This window comes from Phoca vitulina, unplaced genomic scaffold, assembly GCF_004348235.1.
Source record: "Phoca vitulina isolate PV1807 unplaced genomic scaffold, GSC_HSeal_1.0 scaffold16, whole genome shotgun sequence".
Classification (NCBI taxonomy): domain Eukaryota; kingdom Metazoa; phylum Chordata; class Mammalia; order Carnivora; family Phocidae; genus Phoca; species Phoca vitulina.
The window spans coordinates 215,436-236,060 of NW_022589719.1; the positions used below are offsets into that span (position 1 = coordinate 215,436).

General features: G+C 39.3%; 1 protein-coding gene across 1 annotated transcript in view; it reads right to left on the reverse strand.

Annotated features, from left to right (window-relative positions):
• TSG101 (tumor susceptibility 101) overlaps positions 1-19,914 on the reverse strand; it is a 37,623-nt gene extending 17,709 nt beyond the window's left edge. The window contains exons 1-6 of the mRNA XM_032413933.1: positions 19,772-19,914; positions 13,173-14,385; positions 10,452-10,517; positions 8,630-8,793; positions 4,197-4,320; positions 520-586 (exon numbers count right to left, since the gene is read on the reverse strand). Coding sequence (XP_032269824.1) covers positions 520-586; positions 4,197-4,320; positions 8,630-8,793; positions 10,452-10,517; positions 13,173-13,323 — 572 coding nt within the window. The 5' untranslated portion in view covers positions 13,324-14,385; positions 19,772-19,914. The remainder of the gene's footprint in view (positions 1-519; positions 587-4,196; positions 4,321-8,629; positions 8,794-10,451; positions 10,518-13,172; positions 14,386-19,771) is intronic.
• Positions 19,915-20,625: the final 711 nt, after the last annotated feature.

The following is a 20,625-nucleotide window of genomic DNA, read 5'->3' on the forward strand; positions in this document are numbered from 1 at the left end:
TTGGGTGGCTGAGTCAGTTGAGCATCCAACTCTTGATTTTGGCCCGGGTCATGATCTTAGGGTTGTGAGATCGAGCCCCACACTGGGCTCCGCGCTGGGAGTGAAGCCTGCTTAAGATTCTCTCCCTCTCCAAGAAAAAAAAAGGTATTAAATTATTTTTCTCCTTGGTTGAATTCATTATAATTAGCAATCCATTAACCTTTCAGTTATCTACACTAAATATATAAAATTCTTAAAAGGGAAGCAGAGCAAGCAAGGATTTCAAAGTCCAAAACCAATCAAGATTATTGTCATTATCTCACTCCTTCCTTCTCTGTAAATAGAATGAAGCTACATTTCTCTAGAATGGAAAAAACTCCTTTGGAATTATATACATACTATAAAATTTCACTAATAAATCAAGTCTTACCTTCCATTAAATTGCAACTATATTTCTTTAATGCTCTAGTTAGCCCCCATTATTTCAATTCTAGATCTAATAGAATTTCTAATACAATTATTCAAAAGATTTTTCATTACCTGGGATTGGGAGGATATCCAGATGGATATGCAGAGATTCCACTTGGCATGCCTGGGATATAGGAAGCTAAAAATAATTTTTAACATTTTAAAATAATATGCATAGTCCTGGATATACAGGCTATCAAAGAAGACATATATCATTGTCAAACCACTGCAAAATTTCATACAGGTAAAGAATCCAAATCTCAGCACCAAAACAAAACAAACACTCCACCCATATTATATTAGTTCTTTACTGCAAGCAGTATCTTCAAATCACAAAATTCTCAAAGCATTAACTATGAGGCAAAACAATACACAGGACAGTCCCAACAGGGAATAACCGGCAAACAGGTCAACCTGGTCAGCTCTCCACACTCTCAAAGAGTTTGTAACCTGACACAGCAGCTGGTTCAACTGGAATTTAGAGGAAGGTAATTCTGCCCTCCTCTGGTCCAAGATCAGCTTCTCAGAAAGTGCCCTCTTTATTTTATCTAAGAAATCTTTTGATATTTCTTGTTGACCCATTATTGACCAAATGTTGACCAGTTTGCACAGGTGGTTTTGTTGGCTTGACTGAGGACTTTAAAAGACTTCAAATTACTATGAGAAGTCCTTTATAAAACTTATATTCAGCTAGACTGGTTAAAAACAAAACAAAAGCTTGGAAATACGAGGGAAAAAAGGTTCAAATCTAGCAAGCTTAAAGAATGGTTTATATATTTTTTATAACACTAAAGACCCTGAACTAGTCAGTGGTGCCAGGAGGCTAATCAACACAGTGAAAGGAAAAGAGAATTTTGACTTTAATTGGAAATGACTTGTCTGAGAATCAGTTTATCCTCAGTGAAATTTTTCTCACTGAATACAATGATGAGTTAGCTCTTAATCCAATCAATAAATATTCTAGTGCTTCTATGTAACCAGCACCAGGATTCTGATTAAAAAAAGAAAGAACTCCTGGCTTCAAGTTGCTCATGGTCTAGTGGGGGAGATAAGCAAGGAATAATAATAATACAGAGTGCTAAGTGTTATGACAGGAGAAGTACAGAGTAAAATATATATATACACATGGGATCATACAGGAGGCAGCTAATCTAAACTTAGGATGTGGGGGTAAATAAAAGGGATCTAGTAGAGGAATGGTATATAAAGGCTTGGAAGGCAAGAGAGGTGGAGCCTTCAAGAAATGAACCGTTAAAGCACAGAATGTAAGTGGGTCGGGAGATACATACTGGGATCTGACCAAGGGCCTCATAAATCTTTACCAGACTTGCTGAGCACACATCTCCAAGTATCAGTGTTCACAGTCTCCCTGTTAGGATGAACTATAGATATTAAGTAAATTTTTTCTTAAGTATAATGAAGCTAGGATGATGTTCAATGCTATTTCAGAAAGGGAAAAAAACTCCCGAAATGTCTCAATTGCTGGATTCCATAAGACATTTCTTTCTTCCTGGGCAAAGCACAGCTGATCCTTAAGAACATCAGAACACAAGGCTACTATTGTCGGCAACATACATGGCCAATTACTACCCCTCCCCACCCATGCTAGTTTTTCTCTGTACACATAAGCTACCACTTTGTTTTTATGAGCAATCATAATCGTGCACCAAATTTTCATAATCAGAAGCAATTTTCCTTTTCTAAGGTTCTGAAAAGATACTAATTCCACCAAAGCCTTCAAATTTTAATTCTTAGAAACAACAAATGTTATTTGGATCCAAGACTATCAAGGAAGAAGAAAATGAGGTAAAGTAATTTTAGAGCCAGAATAAAATGGGATACAAATACACATAACATATGGGGCTATTATAAGAATCAAATAAGAATGAATATGAAGTGCTTAGCTGTGTCTCACAGTTACAATTCGATAAATGCTGACTGTTACTGTTAGTTGTCAAAAAATGAGGTTTGGCCGTTACCTTTTTTAATATGACTCATAGCTAGCTCAAAGTCATCCTAAAACAGCAGATCAAAAAGTTTTTTTTTTTTTTTAAGATTTTATTTATTTATTCATGAGAGAGAGAGAGAAAGAGAGAGAGAGAGGCAGAGGGAGAAGCAGGCTCCCCAGGGAGCAGGGAGCCCAATGTGGGACTCGATCCCAGGACCCTGGGATCATGACCTGAGCCGAAGGCAGACGCCTAACCATCTGAGCCACCCAGGCGCCTTCAAAAAGTGTTGTGAGTAATGATAAAAATAATAGAAGTATATAATTTCTGAACTAGAAGATAATCTTCATATAAGTATATATCCAAATTTCTGGGCTATTCCTTGGTGTGTGTGTGTGGAGGGGGGGAATGGAATTTGGACTTAATCTCTTTACACTCATACCTACTACTAATCAATATTGTTTAAATGTATAAAAAGTATTAAAACTGGAATTGAAGGATAGTAATAATTAGTCTCTTGTAGTAATTTACTTAAATCAGCTATAGATTGTTTAATGTGATATACAGTGAGTGCAAAACTGAACTGCAAAAATAATCTCTTTACTGTGGTCTCTTTCTGGACACTTCCAGTGTCAATATAAAACTGGAAGAAATTTAGGAAAAAAATGTTGCTTAGGAGACTGCCTAAACTTCTGTAAAGGTTATCTTCGGTGGTCACTAGCTATGTTATTGGAGCAAATAAACATGAATGGCAAACTAGGAAATATTTGGTATTTCAAACTTAAAAGAGCAAGGCTGTCTAACCTCAAATACTAGCCTCAACAGAATTTATTAAGATGAAAACAAATTTCTAGTCCAAAAGAATCACTAGAACTTTTAATAAAAGAGCTACTAATTCCTAAAACCAAACTTACTCTGTGAAAGCAGGGAAGGAAAAGGAAATGGGTTCAGAAAGTTCTTTCTGTTAAATTCCCATTCAGCTTGTGAGTCAAAATGTTCCTCAAGACAGAATTGATTAAAAAGGAAGAGAATAACTCCCAGTACGAGAAAAATGAAAGCTCACATAATCTAACTTAAGTTTTGCTTAATTATAATCTTGAAAAAATTTGTTAAAAAAAAATCACAGCTCAAAACACAATGAAATCAATATAGGTTTAGTAAAGTCAAAACAAGTAAGTACAACCAACTCTCAATTATCCAGGGTGATTTGAAAGTATTAATAGGAATTTCTGGGGGGAAAAAAAAAAAAAGAAATAATAGAGATAATGTATACCAACCAGGGGAGAGTACTGACTTCAGGCTCTCACCCTCTCCACACCAGGTAAAATGAATTGGCTGTACTAAAGAGAAGCCAAGAGCTAGATGTTCAGTTGTGTTACAGCCAGAACTGCAGAATGTGAATGATTCAGTTGACTCTAATTGATTCTTATGTACAACACTGATCCTGCAGTTGCAAAGAAAAGCAGCCTACCTTTCGAGTTATATCTGTTTCCAAACTGATGCTATAAGGCTATTCCATGGCATGTATAATTAAAAATTAAAAAACAATTCTAGCTCTATTCCAGCATTCTTTCTCTTCCATTTTGGAATTTAGCACACCCATAGTTAGAGTTCTACCCACAAACGGAAGCCCAAATGCCAGTCTTTGGTGGGAATCTGTACATGCAGATGTGTGGCCTCAGAATACCTCCAAAAAATCCACTAACTGGGTAAGCTAAAAAGTGAAGTCATGAAAAAAAAAATTTTTTTACAAGGTTTTGTGTTTTGTTTATGAGTTTAAAAATCAAACTTAATTATACTTACTATTTGGTGGCCCTGTTGCCTGGTATGGTGGATAAGACGCCGAAATAGGACGAGAGAAGACTGGAGGTTCATCTCCAAACACCACGATCATGACCTGAATAAGCCCCAATAAGTCGGACTGTGGCTAAAAACAGAAAAATTAAGTCAGCTACAGATTTTTCTTTTTAGAGATTTTATTTATTTGTCAGAGAGAGAAGGGGAAAGCACGCGCGCACAAGCAGGGGGAGCGGCAGGCAGAGGGAGAAGCAGACTCCCCGCTGAGCAAGGAGCTCGATGTAGGGCTCGATTCCAGGACTCCAGGATCATGACCTGAGCTGAAGGCAGATACTGAGCCACCCAGGCACCCGACTGAGCCACCCAGGCACCCGCCCCTCCCAGTGGACTATTATGTGAGCAAGAAACTTATCTAGTGTTAAGCCTCTTAGCACTTCGGGGTTTATGTTTTAAAGTCAGAGAGCTAATTAATGTATTCATCTAGTATACTTCAGACATTATACCAAATAATCATTGCTTCTAATACCCTAATCTTGTTTAGAAGTCTAAAATGACTCCCATCTGTCTACTGAAGGACAAAGTCCTTAGCTAACAATCAGGATCCTTCATGGTATAGCCTTGAATACCATACTAAAGTTAGCCACCATTGTGTCTTTTCTGTTAGATCTGTGAAATCTGTCATACCTACAGAAATGTATGACCTATATAACTTTAAAGAGTAACAATAAAGAAAACACCTGAAAGCCATTGTCCAAGTTAAGAAATAGAAGATTGACTGTAACTTAGAAGTTTCAGACTGCATCCGCTCTATCTCCTCATGAGGTAAACCACTTCTCTGATTTAGTGGATAATCATTCTTTTGCTTGACTTTAAACATACTACCTAAGAATGATTTCCTAAACTGTGTGTTTAATGTGGCTTTTTTTGAACTTCATATGAATTTAATCAAACTGCATATTCATTCTACCGAGATTGGCTGCTTTTGTTCCATGTTTGAAAGATACAGTCATGTTAAAGAGCACAGCTATATTTAACTCATTTTCACTGCTGTATGGTGTGCCACCCAATGAATACACACCTTTTTAATTCATTTTCCTGCTAATAGCCAGCTAGGGTGTATCCAGTCTTCGGCAATGTATGCCGAATACATTCTTACTGTATTTTCGAGTACATATGTGCAAGGGTTACTCTTGTGCAGTAGTTCTCAACTGGGGGTGATACATTTGCCTCCCAGGGGATATTCAGAAATTCCAAGAGAACTTTTTGGTTGTCACAACTGGGTGTTATGCTACTGGCATCTTGTGGGTAAAGGCAAGAGATTCTACATCCTACAACGGATAGGACAGCCCTCCCACAATAAAGAATTACCCAACCTACAATGTCAATAATGTTGAGCTATATACCTAAGGTGTGGAACTGCTAGGTCACAGGGCGTATGCTCACAACTTTACTAAGGCCAAACTGGTTTCCAAAGTAGCTGGTGTCAAAGAGTTCTCGTTCTCCGCTTCCTCACTAACCCACATTGTCAACTGGTCGCACAAATTTGATGGGTATGTAGTGGTATCTCACTGTGGTTTTAATTTACATTTCCCTTACTACTAGCAGGGTTAAACATCTTTCAGTATGTTTATTGCCTACTAGAATTTCCCTTTTGTGAAGTACTTACTTGTTCAAGCGTTTTGTTTTGTTTGTTTTTATTTGACAGAGACACAGCGAGAGAGGGAACACAAGCAGGGGGAGTGGGAGAGGGAGAAGCAGGCTTCCCGCTGAGCAGGGAGCCCGATGTGGGGCTCGATCCCAGGACCCTGGGACCATGACCTGAGCCAAAGGCAGACGCTTAACAACTGAGCCACCCAGGTGCCCCTTGTTCAAGGGTTTTCTCTCTTTTTCTACTGGGTTTCTTTTATGATTCCCAAGTTATTTTTTTTTTTTTTTTAAAGATTTTATTTATTTATTTGAGAGAGAGAGAGAGAGAAAGCACATGAGAGGGGGGGAGGGTCAGAGGGAGAAGCAGACTCCCTGCTGAGCAGGGAGCCCGATGCGGGACTCGATCCCGGGACTCCAGGATCATGACCTGAGCCGAAGGCAGTCGCTTAACCAACTGAGCCACCCAGGTGCCCCGATTCCCAAGTTATTTTAATATTCTAGATATTAGTCTGAGGGTATTAAGTATTACAAATGTATTCTTACAGTTTGTGGTTAGTCTTTTCATACTTTTTAATGTCTTTAATAAATAGAAGTTTTCACTTTGTACAAATTCAAGGTAAAATTTATTACTTTTCCTTTCTAGTAAATGCTTTGTTTTGTTTAAAAAAAAACAAAACCCCACAAAACCCAAAAAACCTAACCTATTCCAAGATCACGAAAGCAATCTTCTATGTTTTTTTTTTCCTTTTCCCTTTTAACAATCTATCTGAAACTTTTGTGTAGTATATGAATAGGAATCTCACTGTCCCAGCTCCATTACTAAAAAGTTCATCTTATCCCCAAACGATCTGTTATAATACCACTGTCCTATATCAAGTGTTTATATCTAGGGATCTTTTTTTGAGTTCTTTTTTTAAGATTTTATTTACATGAGAGCAAGCAAGTGCACACAAGCAGGGGGAGGAAAAGGGGAAGGGGCAGAGGGAGAAGCAGACTCCCCACTGAGCGTGGAACCTGATGCGGGGCTTGATCCCAGGACCCTGAGATCATGAACTGAGCCAAAGTCCAACGCTTAACCAAATGGATATATTCCATCTATCCATTTGAATATTCCTATGACAATTCCGTACTATCTTAGTTTTATAATACATTTTGACATGGGTAGGGCAAGTCCCTCCTACCTTATTCTTCTTGGAGAGGGCCTTAGCTATGCTCAATCTTTTGCATTTCCATATAAATTTTAGATTCAGCTTATCAAGTTCACAAAATTAACAAATATACAAAGAAATAAAAACTGTTAGGACAAAGAACCATGAATAAGTTTCTCTCTAAGTCTTCTTTAATGTCTTTCAATAAAATTTAGAATTTTTTCCATAATGGACTTGTACATCTTTTGTAAGGTTTATTCATAAGTCAATAGAATTGAAAAATACAAAGTATTCATTTGCCAGTTCATTCATTCTCTATGCTGCTGAGTCCAATCTGCTACTAAACCAGGCTACTGAGTTCTTACTATTTTTTAAAAAGATTTTATTTTATTTATTTATTTGAGAGAGAGAGAGCAGAAGAGGGGGTACGGTCAGAGGGAGAAGCAAACTCCCTGACAAGCAGGGAGCCTGATGTGGGACTCGATCCCGGGACTCCGGGATCATGACCTGAGCCGAAGGCAGTTGCTTAACCAACTAAGCCACCCAGGCACCCGAGTTCTTAATTTCTATTATTCTATTTTCCAATTCTAAGATTTCCACTTGGTTCCTTTTTAATACAGTTCTCCATCTTGAACATATTAATCACAATCATTTTCAAGTCTGGGTCTGATAACTGGGTTGCCTGGGAGTTGTGGTGTCCTATTTCTACTGTCTTTTTTTCCTCTCTTTATCCTAATTTTTTGATGTACTTGGTAATTTTAAATTGTATGCTGGACATGAAAAATTAGAGGCTCTATACACTATTCTCCCTCCAGGAAGGGTTCACCCTATGCTATGGCAGGCAGATACTGTGAGAATCACCTTAATATAATCAGGACTGAGCTGATTCAAGGCTCCTGGGGTGTGTTCCTTCAGTGGCATCATCTAAGAGTCTAGGATGTTTACTTATACCCTTTCTCCTTGATAAGGTTCCAAGTTCCTACTGTCTCCTTAACCTGGGGCTACAGAGAACTTGGCTGGGTTTTTCAGAGGCTTCTGCTTAGTTTTAGTTTTTTGTTTTTTTAAGATTTTATTTATTTATTTGTCAGAGAGAGAGAGAGAGCACAAGCAGGGGGGAGCGGCAGGCAGAGGGAGAAGCAGACTTCCTGCTGAGCAAGGAGCCTGATGCAGGACTCCGAAGGCAGGCGCTTAACTGACTGAGCCACCCAGGCGTCCCTCTGCTTAGTTTTTTAACACTGACTTTGAAGCTTGGAATTCAGTTTATTCCCTTGAGGGAGAAACTCAGGTTATCTGGTTTGCTACTTGATAGGAATGCTGAGTAATGAGATTTGAACAGTTTCACAAATATATGCCACCAGTACACTACTTTTTAAAATGCATTTCCCGTTATGTGAATCCCATTTATTCTTAAAGGTTCAACTCAAGCAAATAAAATAGTGACTATGTGTATTCTGTAAAGTACCAAGCTCTATACAAATATATTTCTTTTGGAGAACCTTTTCCAATTATCCTGCTCAGTGATTAGGATCTTATGTGAACTTATCTATCCTCCTGGGAATCCTCTTTGACTATTAACAGAAAGGAGATGCTAGGGAGCAAAATATATAAAATGCAATGAGTTCACACAATACTGTTAATACTTACATGTTTCCATTCATGTAGATAAGGAAGATATATCTTCCCATTTGCATCAACATGCTTTCCTGTTTTAATAGTCATTGAACTAGTAGGCTTAACAAAACAGATAGGGGGGTTATATGGGTATGTGTCCAGCAGCCACAGGCATATTGGAATATTATAAATATTACCTGAAAGAGAAAGAGAAACTTCAGTTACTCTATTTTTATTATGTTTTATTAATGGCTTAGTAGGTAAGCAAGAGAGAGCTACAACTAAGCAACACTTAAAAGAAAAATCACAAAATACTTTGGTTCAAAGTTTTAAGATGTTTCTCAAATTTTCAGTTTTTAAAAGACATCAGCAGGATTAAGGAGGGGGGATGGGGTGGCTGGGTGATGGACATTGGGGAGGGTATGTGCTATGGTGAGTGCTGTGAATTGAGTAAGACTGATGAATCACAGACCTGTACCTCTGAAACAAATAATACATTATATGTTAAAAAAAAAAAAAAAAGATAGTAGGAAGGGAAAAATGAGGGGGAGATGAACCATGAGAGACTATGGACTCTGAGAAACAAACTGAGGGTTTTAGAGGGGAGGGAGGTGGGGGGATGGGTTAGCCTGGTGATGGATATTAAGGAGAGCACTATTGAATGGAGCACTGGGTGTTATACGCAAACAATGAATCATGGACCACTACATCAAAAACTAATGATGTAATGTATGGTGACTAACATAACATAATAAAATAAAATTAAAAAAATAAATAAAATCAATGGGTGTATTAGAGAGTCACAGGTCTTAGGTAGTCACAAAGAATAATTAAGAAACAGAACTGTCCAAAAAGAGAACAGTCATTCATGAAGCTGAATGGTCCCTTATCACTGTAAGTATTCCAGCAGAAGATGGCTGACTGGCTAAAAGAAGACATAATTATCCATCATCAGCATTATCACCAACATTACAACTATAATAACAGCTACCTTTTTAGAAAAAGATTTTATTTGTCAGAGAGAGAGAGCGCGCACACAATCGGGGGAGTGGCAGGCAAAGGGAGAAACAGATTCCCTGGCTGAGCAAGGAGCCTGATGTGGGACTCGATCCCAAGACCCTGGGATCATGACCTGAACCGAAGGCAGACACTTAAGTGACTCAGCCACCCAGGCATCCCATAATAGCTACTTTTGGTATCTGTTTATTACATGCCAGGCTCTGTGCTAAGTCCTTTACATTATCACAATGAATACTTTTTTTAGTTCTATCATCCAATTGTTCTAGATGTCCACTGTCACAAAACTGACAGATTACAGAGAACTGAAACCTTACTTTGCCCTGACTTTAGAGCCTCTACCGTAGCCATGATACTATACAGCTTCCCATTGTTGGAAACGTCTGGATGGGGTGGGAGGTTGAACTACAAGGCATTGAAAATCCCTCTCTAGGGGGTCCCTGGCTGGCTAGGCGGGTAGACCGAGACTCTTGCTCTCGGGCTTGGGTTGTGAGTTCAAGCCCCACATTGGGTGTAGAGACTATTTAAAAATACAACCTTTATTAAGAAAAAAAAAAATCCCTTTTTAGTTCTAAGATTCCCTGAGTCTATGAAACATCAAACTCTTCCAGGGCACTGAGGCACTTATTTGTTGATATGACTTAGTAAAGAATGGGGGAAAAAGCTGAAAATATTAGGTGCTGCTGCCAAATGAAGTTCAATTAGAATAAGTTAAAATCTTTATATCATCATTAAAGTCAGGAGAAAGTAGGTTTAATTTACTTATAACTCTTTGGTAACCTACTAGGTGCATCACAATGCATCTATATTGGAACCATAAATTACATAAGATGTTTACCTTTATAAGGCACAGGAATTGTTCCAGTGAGGTTCATTAGTTCCCTGGAACTGCCATCATTAAAAACTGAAAAGAAAGAATAATGATTCAGTCATGAGCATTTTCACAGACACTCCCAGATGAATTATTCTTTCAGAAACATTGGTTAAAACTCATTATTACCCCTGAAAGGAGCTAACTTGTTAATGTCTCACCCATTTTGCCCAATAACAAAATATCCTTTGTTGACTGACTCAGTGGGATCGGTTTTTAAATGAGTGAAGAAAAGATGCTTTGAATTACCTGGAAAAATGAATGTGAGTCCTACAGTCCCAGCAAATATAAGCTCTTGGTCCCCAACTAGTATGATTATAAAGTTACTTAAAAATCACTATCAGCTGATACCACACTAAATGTTAACCCAGTATCGTTAAATTTTAGATTGCCCAGATGTTTATCCCTACTCAATGTCATTCTCAATCCCAATGTAGTATCAAACCACAGTATTAAAAAGTTTTCAGTCAAATATAGACATCTTTCAATACAAGTATTTCTCATATCATGTAAGTTTTTCTATCTGTAATTGATTATAATTAGGCCATATGATTTATATCATATGGACTGCTATTATTTGTAATAATGATTTGGAATTAACACTATCACATAGAAAAGCTGTAATGTGCAGTACAAGAACACAGAACTGTACTGTTTACCTCTGTTCTTTTACTTAGCATTGACAATTATAATCTGTGCTATAATTTATTCTGATTTTGTGCTTTTTTAAAAAAATCACCTTATTTAAATTTAGGGTTTTAATTACTCTAAAAGCATGCTGATAACAATAGTTTAGACTTGGTCCAGCCATATAATGCTATATAAAATTTATTCAGTGATGCTGGAGTCTTTGTTAGTTTAAAGATTTCATTTATTTATTTATTTTGAGAGAGAGAGAACTCGTGAGTGGGAGGCGGGAGGAGGGGTGAAGGGAGAGGAAGAGAGAAACTTAAGCAGACTCTGCGGTAAGCATGGAGCCCAACACTGGGTTCGATGCCACAATCCATGAGATCATGACCTGAGCTGAAACCAAAAGTCTGATGCTTAACCGACTGAGCCACCCAGGCACCCCTCTTTGTCAGTTTAGATAAACATATTTATTCTTTTAGCATGCAGTAAAAACTATACACTTACAGTAAAGTTCTAGCCCCAGTCACTTTTTCCCCTCACTGAAGCCATTTTTAAATTAACTCCAATTCTGGTAATATGAGGTTTTCCCCAGATCTAAATACCACAGTATGTGGACAGGAAGGAGAATTGTGCCCTAGGTTTGGGAGAGAAATTCTGGGTCATGTCTTTGTTGTTCAGAAAATACAGGACTGCCTGTCCCTCTGTTAACTCTCATCTCTTGTCACCAAGCTCCTAATGTTTTCAAAGCCCCAGGAGTGAGTGGAGTTTAGAATGATAGTCTCACCTACAAAACTCAGCTTGTAGCCCTCAGTGCCAAGAGCCTCATAATGGACAGGAGGCAGCAGGGGTTTTCCCCTGGCCCTGGCACATTAAGGGTTTACAAGGACACAGAGTTGGAAAGATGACATTAGGATTGGTGGGGACAAAAAGACTTAAAAAAAAAAAAAAGGAACAACTCTGGGGGCATCTGGGTGGCACAGTCAGTTAAGAATCCAACTCTTGGTTTCAGCTCAGGTCATGATCTCAGGGTGGTGAGATCCAGCCCCATGTCGGGCTTTAGCATGGAGTCTGCTTGAGTTTCTCCATCTCCCTCTGCCACCCTGCGCACCCCACCCCCCCACGCTCTCTCTCTCTCGCTAAAATAAATAAATCTTAAAAAAAAAAAACAAAGAACAAATCTAGGTATTGTCATTTCTTTACTTATCTCTCAATTTTATTTCATCTCAACAGACAGTAGACACACACTGTACCTACCTATTCTATAGAATTAAGGGCCATATTAAAAAAATGTTTTCCTCATCTATAAAATGAAAGAGATATTCCAGAATATTATTTGCAAAATGTGTTTCTGAGAATATAAAGAGATGCTCTGGGGAGAAAAAAAAAGTTCAGTAGTTAATTAACTTTAGGATATACTGTATAATAGATTCTCTTCTCTCCCCTCTTGGTGAGGTGTAACATACTAGCCTATTAAAGGCTCTGAGAAATCTTGCTGCAAAGAAACCCATTTAATTTTGTTTAATTTATAATTGCTCAAACTTATCCCCTCATCCCAAGAAACATTCTTCATAACTATGGATAAAATTTGGGGAAATGATAAACTAAATTATTTTTAAGATCCCCTCTAGGTCTAAATTTGCATAGGTCTGTTATTTTTCTAAAACTCAAAATAATTAGGGGCGCCTGGGTGGCTCAATCGTTAAGCATCTGCCTTCGGCTCGGGTCATGGTCCCAGGGTCCTGGGATCGAGCCCCACATCGGGCTCCCTGCTCGGCAGGAAGCCTTCTTTTCCCTCTCCCACTTCCCCTGCTTATGTTCCCTCTCTCACTGTGTCTCTCTCTGTCAAATAAATAAAATCTTAAAAAAAAAAAAAAACTTAAAATAACTAAACAAATCTGTTATTACTAGATTGTGTCATTTCCTATCCCCCCAACACTTTTATTAGGTGGAGGTTCAGTCCTACAAAGGAAAAACCAACAAACTTAGTGGAAAATGGGAAACCTACAAAAAGAGTAAACTCAAAGTATAGTAATTGATGTTTTTATTATATAAACTCACCATATGAATCCAATACAGGTTTGAGATCTTTGTATAAAGTAATAACATTGACAGTTTCACGTACAGTTAGGTCTCTGTATTTGTACTGAAAAGGAAAAATCACACAGGAATTTAGTTTTAAAACTAATGCACATATTTTACTGTTAGGCATATCATCTTAAAATCTTATTTTCTTAATAGCACTCTTCTTAAAAGTATGATGGTTCTTACAAATCATTAACATTAATTAAAGCCTGAAAGAACCTCGATAGTTTTCTCTCCTGCTACCTATTCGAATCCTTTACCTACCTCCATTCTAGCTCTTCTTTCCAACTGGAAAGACCTGTCCACCAAATCAAATCTTAATCTTTATCAAAGACCCAGCTTTCATCTCTCTCCCCCTTCTTAATGAATCCTTTTCCAGACTTCCTTTTAGCCCATAGTGATCTCTCCCTTTCCTCCGAACTCCAGCATTTATTGTCAATACGAACTATTCTGCAATTTATCATTTACTATATTGTATTTTCAAACCCCCACCTTATACTACTCCACTCCAGGAAAATGAGGAACCTGGCTTACACATTCTTGGCAGATGAGGAGCTAAGGAGACAGGGACCCCCATCGTATTACAATACATCAAAGCTCACCAGTTAATAAGCTCCGGCCATCTACACAAAGCTTTCAGTCAGCTTTTAGTGCTTCTCAAAGAGAAGCAATCTGGCTATTCCAAAAAGACAGACTCCAAGAAGCAGGACAGAGACCAAAACAAACAGAAATGAAGGAATTAAGAAATAACAGAAAAAATGCAAGGAGAAGAAAACTTCAAAAAGAATTAGCATCAATACCTTCAAAGAAGAAATGATGTTATATCCATGAAACAAGAACACTCAGAGAAGAAAGGACTCCTGGACATAAAAATATAATAGCTGGGAAACAAGCATTCAACAGGAGGATTAGAAGACATAGTAAAAGAAATCTCACAGAGACTAGTGCAGAAAGACAAAGTGGTAGACAATAAAGGAAAAAATACAAGAAAAATTAGGGAATAAATCCAGAAGGTCTACTGAAAGGCCTCTCTTCAGCATTTCTTGCCTTCTTTTGACCCGAAGTACCGATTTTTCCCTGCTATGGGATCAGTACTATTAGCACACAAACCTGTTCTCATTTCTCCCATCTTATTGTATAAAGTAATAACATTGACAGTTTCACGTACAGTTAGGTCTCTGTATTTGTACTGAAAAGGAAAAATCACACAGGAATTTAGTTTTAAAACTAATGCACATATTTTACTGTTAGGCATATCATCTTAAAATCTTATTTTCTTAATAGCACTCTTCTTAAAAGTATGATGGTTCTTGCGAATCATTAACATTAATTAAAGCCTGAAAGAACCACACACACACATTCCTGACCTCCCTTCCCCTCCAGCTACAACCACACTTCTCCTTTATAGTTCTCCTTTATAGCAACTCTTGCAAGGAAATTCCTACATTTGCTCACTATGATTACTCTTTTCCTATTCTTTTTAGAACTTTTTATTATGGAACATTTCAAACATACCCAAACGTAGGCAGAATAGTAGAATGAGTGCCCTATATCCTATGCTCCGCTTTGACGATAATCAACTCATAGCCAATCATAATCTATAACCTCATTCACCTTTCCCTCCTCTTGTATTATTCTGCAGCAAACTGTAACATCATAACCCAACGCCCATGAATATTTGTGTATATCTTTAAAAGATAAAAACTTAAAAAATTCCACAATACTATTATCATACTAAACTAATCCATTTCCTTAATATTATCAAATATGCAGTTGCATGTCATATTTTGTTTGAATAGAGATCCAAATAAACTCTATACATTATCATTTGCTTAAATGTCTTTTAGGTCTCTTTTAATCCATAGATTCTCTCTTCCACCTCTCTTTCCAATAATAGCTTTACTGAGATAAGTAATAATTCATATGCCATATAATTCACACATTTAAGGTGAATTATATAAAGTTCAATGGTTTTCAGTACCGAGTTGTGCAACCACAATTTAGAACATTTCCATCACCCCCAAAAGAAATTTGTACCCATTAGCAATCATTCCCTTATAACCGCTAACCCCCCCATTTACCCCAGACAATTGCTATTTTGTTTCTATCAATTTGCCTATTTTAGACATTTCATATAAATGGAATCATATAATATGTGCTCATTTATGACTAACTTCTTTCACTTAGCATGTTTTTAAGCCACATCCATGTTGCAGCATGTATTAGTACTTTACTCCTTTTCATTGCTGAAGAATATTCCATTATAGGGATATAGGACATTTTATTTGTCTATTCATCATCAGCGGGCCCGTTTCTATTTCTGCCCCTTGGAATTTATTTGTTGAAGAAACTGGTTAATTTGTCCTACAGAGATTCTCATGCTTTGGATTTTGCTAACTGCATCTCCTTGTTGTAGTTTAATATATATGTTCCTATGTCCTTCGTATTCCCTGTGAATTACTAGTTGGATCTAAAAGTTATGATCCTTTTCAGGACTTTTTCTAAATTTTACTTCTTTGCCACCTCTTCTCTTCCCCCCTCCAGCAAGATCATTTCACAGATGATGGTGTTTTCCCATCAGGGAGCATATGTTATCTGGGTATCTCTCTGTGATGCTAGCAACCACTGATGCTCCCTGCCTACACCCATTCTCTTCAAACCCACTCCAATCAGGCTTTTGCACTTTGACTGAAATTGACTGTCAAAGTCACCAGTAACTGCCACATGGCTATATGCAATGGCCAATTCTCAGTCTTCATCTTACTCAACCTATCAGCAGCACTTGACCAAGTTGATTCCTTCTTAAGACACGTGCTTCACTCGATTTTGAGGACACCACTGCTTGTTTTCCTCCTCTCTTGTGTCTTTGCTGGTCCCTTCCCTTCCCCTAACCTCTAAATACTACTGAACCCTACGGCTCAGTCCTTGGTCCTCTCCTTTATCTAAACTCACTCCTTTAGTGATCTCTCATGGCTTTAAATACCACTTATGTGACGTTAACTCCCAAGTTAAAAAAAAAATTCCAGTCTGAATCTCTTTTTAAACTCTAGACATGTATAACCAATTGCCAGTTTGATAATCTCCACTTGGATATCTCATGAATGTCAAATTTAACATGATCAAAACTGAATGCTGGGGCGCCTGGGTGGTTCCGTCGGTTAAGCGTCTGCCTTCAGCTCAGGTCATGATCCCAGGGTCCTGGGATGGAGCCCCGCGTCGGGCTCCCTGCTCAGCGGGAAGCCTGCTTCTCCCTCTGCCTGCTGCTCCCCCTGACTTGTGCTCTCTCTCTGTCTGTCAAATAAATAAAGAAAATCTAAAACAACAACAACAACAAGAACAACAAAACTGAACTGCTTATTTCCCCCCCCAAATCTACTCCTCCTACATTCTTCCATATCTACATCCAGCTGCTCAGGACAAAAACCTTGAAATTATCCTTGACGCCCCTCTTCCTCACATCCACAGTGAACCTGTGAGAAAATCCTATTAACTCTACCTTCACAAATAACCAGATCTGACCACTTCTCACTACTACGGTGGCTATAATACTGGTCTAAGCCACTTCACCTCTCACCTAGCTTACTGCAACAGTCTCTTACAGGTGCCTCCGCCTCCACGCTTACCCTCTACAGTCTAGTCTCAATACAGCAGCCAGAGCAATACTGTTCAAAGTTAAAACAGATCGATGGCTTCCCATCCATATTCCAAGTAAGTGCCAAAATCCTTACATAAGTGGCCCGCAAGACCCTCCAAAATCTACCACTTTTATTTCCACTAACTTCCCCCCTTGCTCATGCTACTCTGGCCACCTTAGCCCCCTTCGTTGTTCCTTTATCATGCATGACAAGCTTCTGTCTCAAGGCTTTTGCACTTATTTTCCTTCTTCCTGGAATGTTCTTACTCCAGATTGTTCCAGTTGGCTTCCTCATCTCTTTCAGGTCCCTGCTCAAATAGATCTTCTCAGAAAGGCATTCCTTTACTATTCTGTAAAAGTGCAATCCATCCCATCTCCCTGCCCTGAGCATTCTCTATTATCCTTTGCTGCTTTACTCTTCTCCAAAGCATTTATCACCTTTTAGCGTAGTACTTAATGTAGTTACTGAGTTGTTATTACCTTCTATGAGAATTTAAATTGCAGAAGAGTATTTTATCTGACCGTTCACTGTTGTATCCTTAGAACTTAAAATAGTGTGAGGTGCACAGCAATCGTCAATGAGTCAGTTCTCTTCTACCTATTTAGTAGTGACTCCACCTCTAGAAATGCTGTAAGAATACAGGTAGTTGCCTACATGAAAAATCTAAAGCATAAAGTTGTATGTGTAAAACAAGATGGACTAGTGGTAAAATTGTATCTCTGTTAATTAAAATGATGACAGAGAAGGGCATTAACTAAAAGTTAAACTGGAAGCCAAGATAATACTCAAAGGTAAAAATTACAATAATATATAAAAAGGTCATATAATGTATGTAAATTATACCTCAGAATAAATAAAAAGACATTAAGTCAAAACAGGTGGCCCAAAGTACCATGATGCGTGTGGAGGTCCCACAGTCAGATAAGGAGTAAAGGACCATCACCCTTGCAATGTGGCTAGGGTCCTGGCTAACAATTCCTACATCACACCAAACCCAACTGAAAGGCTAACACCCGGAGCTAGCCCTCTACCAGAAAGAAGGAACTCCACAAGCTGCTTTTATTATTCTACTTTCTATTCCTACCTAACATAGGCCGGATAGAAAAGATGTTGATACTCAGAACTGACATTATCACTTGTAGGAGGCTCAGTTTTTCAGATATTGGGCCAAGAACCAAAAGTTAGGTAGAATATCCTCTCCCACCTCTTCTTTATGTCCCTTTTTGTTCTTAGGGTAAAAAGAGGCTGGAGGGTGGGGGAGGCAGTGGAGACATAAAAAAAATCTTCTAAAGATGTTCCGTGTCTGTCTTTGAAGGAAGGTTCCGCTACAGGAAGTTTAGGAAACTTACTCATGGTTTTTAAAATTCAGAACCATTATTTGAATATTCTTGTCCTTACATAGGAAGACTAAGGCATAAACCTTAATACTAATGCTATCAATTTAAACATACAAAATGGGGGGCGCCTGGGTGGCTCAGTCGTTAAAAGCGTCTGCCTTTGGCTCAGGTCGTGATCCCAGGGTTCTGGGATCGGGCTCCCTGCTCGGCGGGAAGCCTGCTTCTCCCTCTCCCACTCCCCCTGCTTGTGTTGCCTCTCTCACTGTCTGTCAAATAAATAAAATCTTAAAAAAAAAAAAAAAAACAGCATGGAACACTTTTCAGTTACATCATATGTAAAACAATGTACTGTTTTTTAAAGTGATATATAAATGTTTCAACATGGACCTGAGCCACTATCTACTAGGACTCCCCCAAACTTCCTCTACAATCAAGAATAACTACTTTATCAAAAGAAAATTAAGAAGCCTAGAAGTTATTAGACAATCAAGAGAAGCTTTATTTTGAAAACTGCCACTTCCTCTTTAGAGGTTATTTGCTCTTCAACCAAAGACTAGAGGCACGATTTTACTGGGGGTGGGGGGGAGAGGGACTGCATATTTTTCAAAGAAATAAGTTTATACACAAGTGTGTGTTTTCTTAATAATGAAAATTGCTTAAACTACTTTGATTCCTACCATTCTTGCTTTGACAAAAGTATCCAAAGCTAACCCATTGAACTGGAAAAGATTCAACTCTCAACCACTTCACATACATCTTATTCCTAATTGGTGAACTGAAAAAAAGAAGAAAAAACCCCACTATCACCCAGTTCACTCTGTTACCAGGTGCCACATTTAAAGTAATGATCAAAATAATTCATGGCTTTAAAATGTAAAATGCCTATCTACTTTTTAAGAATTAAAAAAATACACTGGTCTTGAATTGTAAAGATTATAAATTAGGTTCAAAGCAAACAAGTTCGCGTTGTAAGAAGCATACAATTAAAAGTGGTTATTCTTAGAAAATCAAAAGTCCCTGAAATTGTCATAAATTCTATTTATTCCATTGAGGTAGTGAGCGACTGGTACTTAGGCTTCTCTGAACATTTTTACTTTTAATTGAACCAATTCAACAGTTAACTGACCTCCGCGGGTATTGAGCTGTGTGAGAAACAGAAAACTGAAAAGGACACAATCTCTGGGGGCCGGGACGGAAGGGCGAAGACGGACGGATCCCTACACTGGGACAGCAGTGGAGGACTATCTCAGATGGAGAATTAAGTCCAACCCCCTCTCTGTGTTTATAAAAACTAGGACGAAAACTACACTGCCCCACAGACTGTTCCAAACTACCCGCAGAGAGGAGGCGGGCGGCAGGTGGCAGGCGGCCTCGGCTCCGCGCCTTTGTTGACCGCCGCCCCCCCACCCCTTCCCCGGCCGCGGAGCGGGGATTCCGGCACAAGGCGACAGGCATCTCGGGGCTGGGGCCGCAAAGGCGACTGAGGACTGCACTGGGCCTCCGGCCGGCCGAGGAAGCGCGCTGGGCTGAGTCCGGCCAGGCCCCGCCGGGCGCCAAAGGGAGTGGTGGGCGCGCGCCTGTGGCCAGCGCGCCGAGGACTCACCTTGGACACCATTTTCTTGAGCTGGCTCTCCGACACCGCCATGGCGGCCGCCTCGCGACTCCCGTCCCCGCAGGCAGAGGGTCAGCCGCTCCGGGGCCGCCCCTGGCCGCCCCACACAATCACACACCTAGTAACCAGCCCCCCACCCCCCCGCCTCTAACAACAGGAAGTCGGCCACCAGGCCAGCGCTTCCGCTTCCTTTACGTCACTTCCGGGGTAAGCGACAGGCTGGGACCGGTGTGTGTTCCGACGCACCTGGTGGGGTATTCTCCTCGGGTTGAAACCCTGCAATGGGGTAAGATCAGCAGGTGTTTCACGGTTGCCTTAGACTAACGGAGCAGGTGCAGGGAGGGGAAGTAGGAAGGTTTTGCTTGTGAGCTTTAATGACCGATTCATCATGTGGGCTGGGAGTCAGAAAACTGTTGTGCGGCTAACTTGCCCTTGTGATAATAGAAGGCAGTGCACTTGTAGTTGGGGCTTAAGTTTTTCCCAACTCGGAGATGAGAGGCTTGCGTTAGATGATGCCTAGGGTCTCTCTGATTATGAGGTTTTGTTTTTGTTTTTTAAGCATAAAAGTTCTTCATACTACATCCACAAGGGCGAAGTGTAGAGCCCTGGTTTCACAGGAACCCGGGCGATGATTTCTTCTCTGGGAAACCATTCCGCTAAGTCAGAAACTCTCTTCCTAGCCATAAATCATAATACACGCAGCATTCTACCTTGCTCTACATGTGCATACTGGCCTGGCCACTATCAAAGTCCAAATCTTTGAGGGCAGGCTCATCTTCAGATCCTCATCCTTGTACAGAGCAAGAGTAGGGGCTTGATCTTAATTGCATTTCTACTACCCAAAG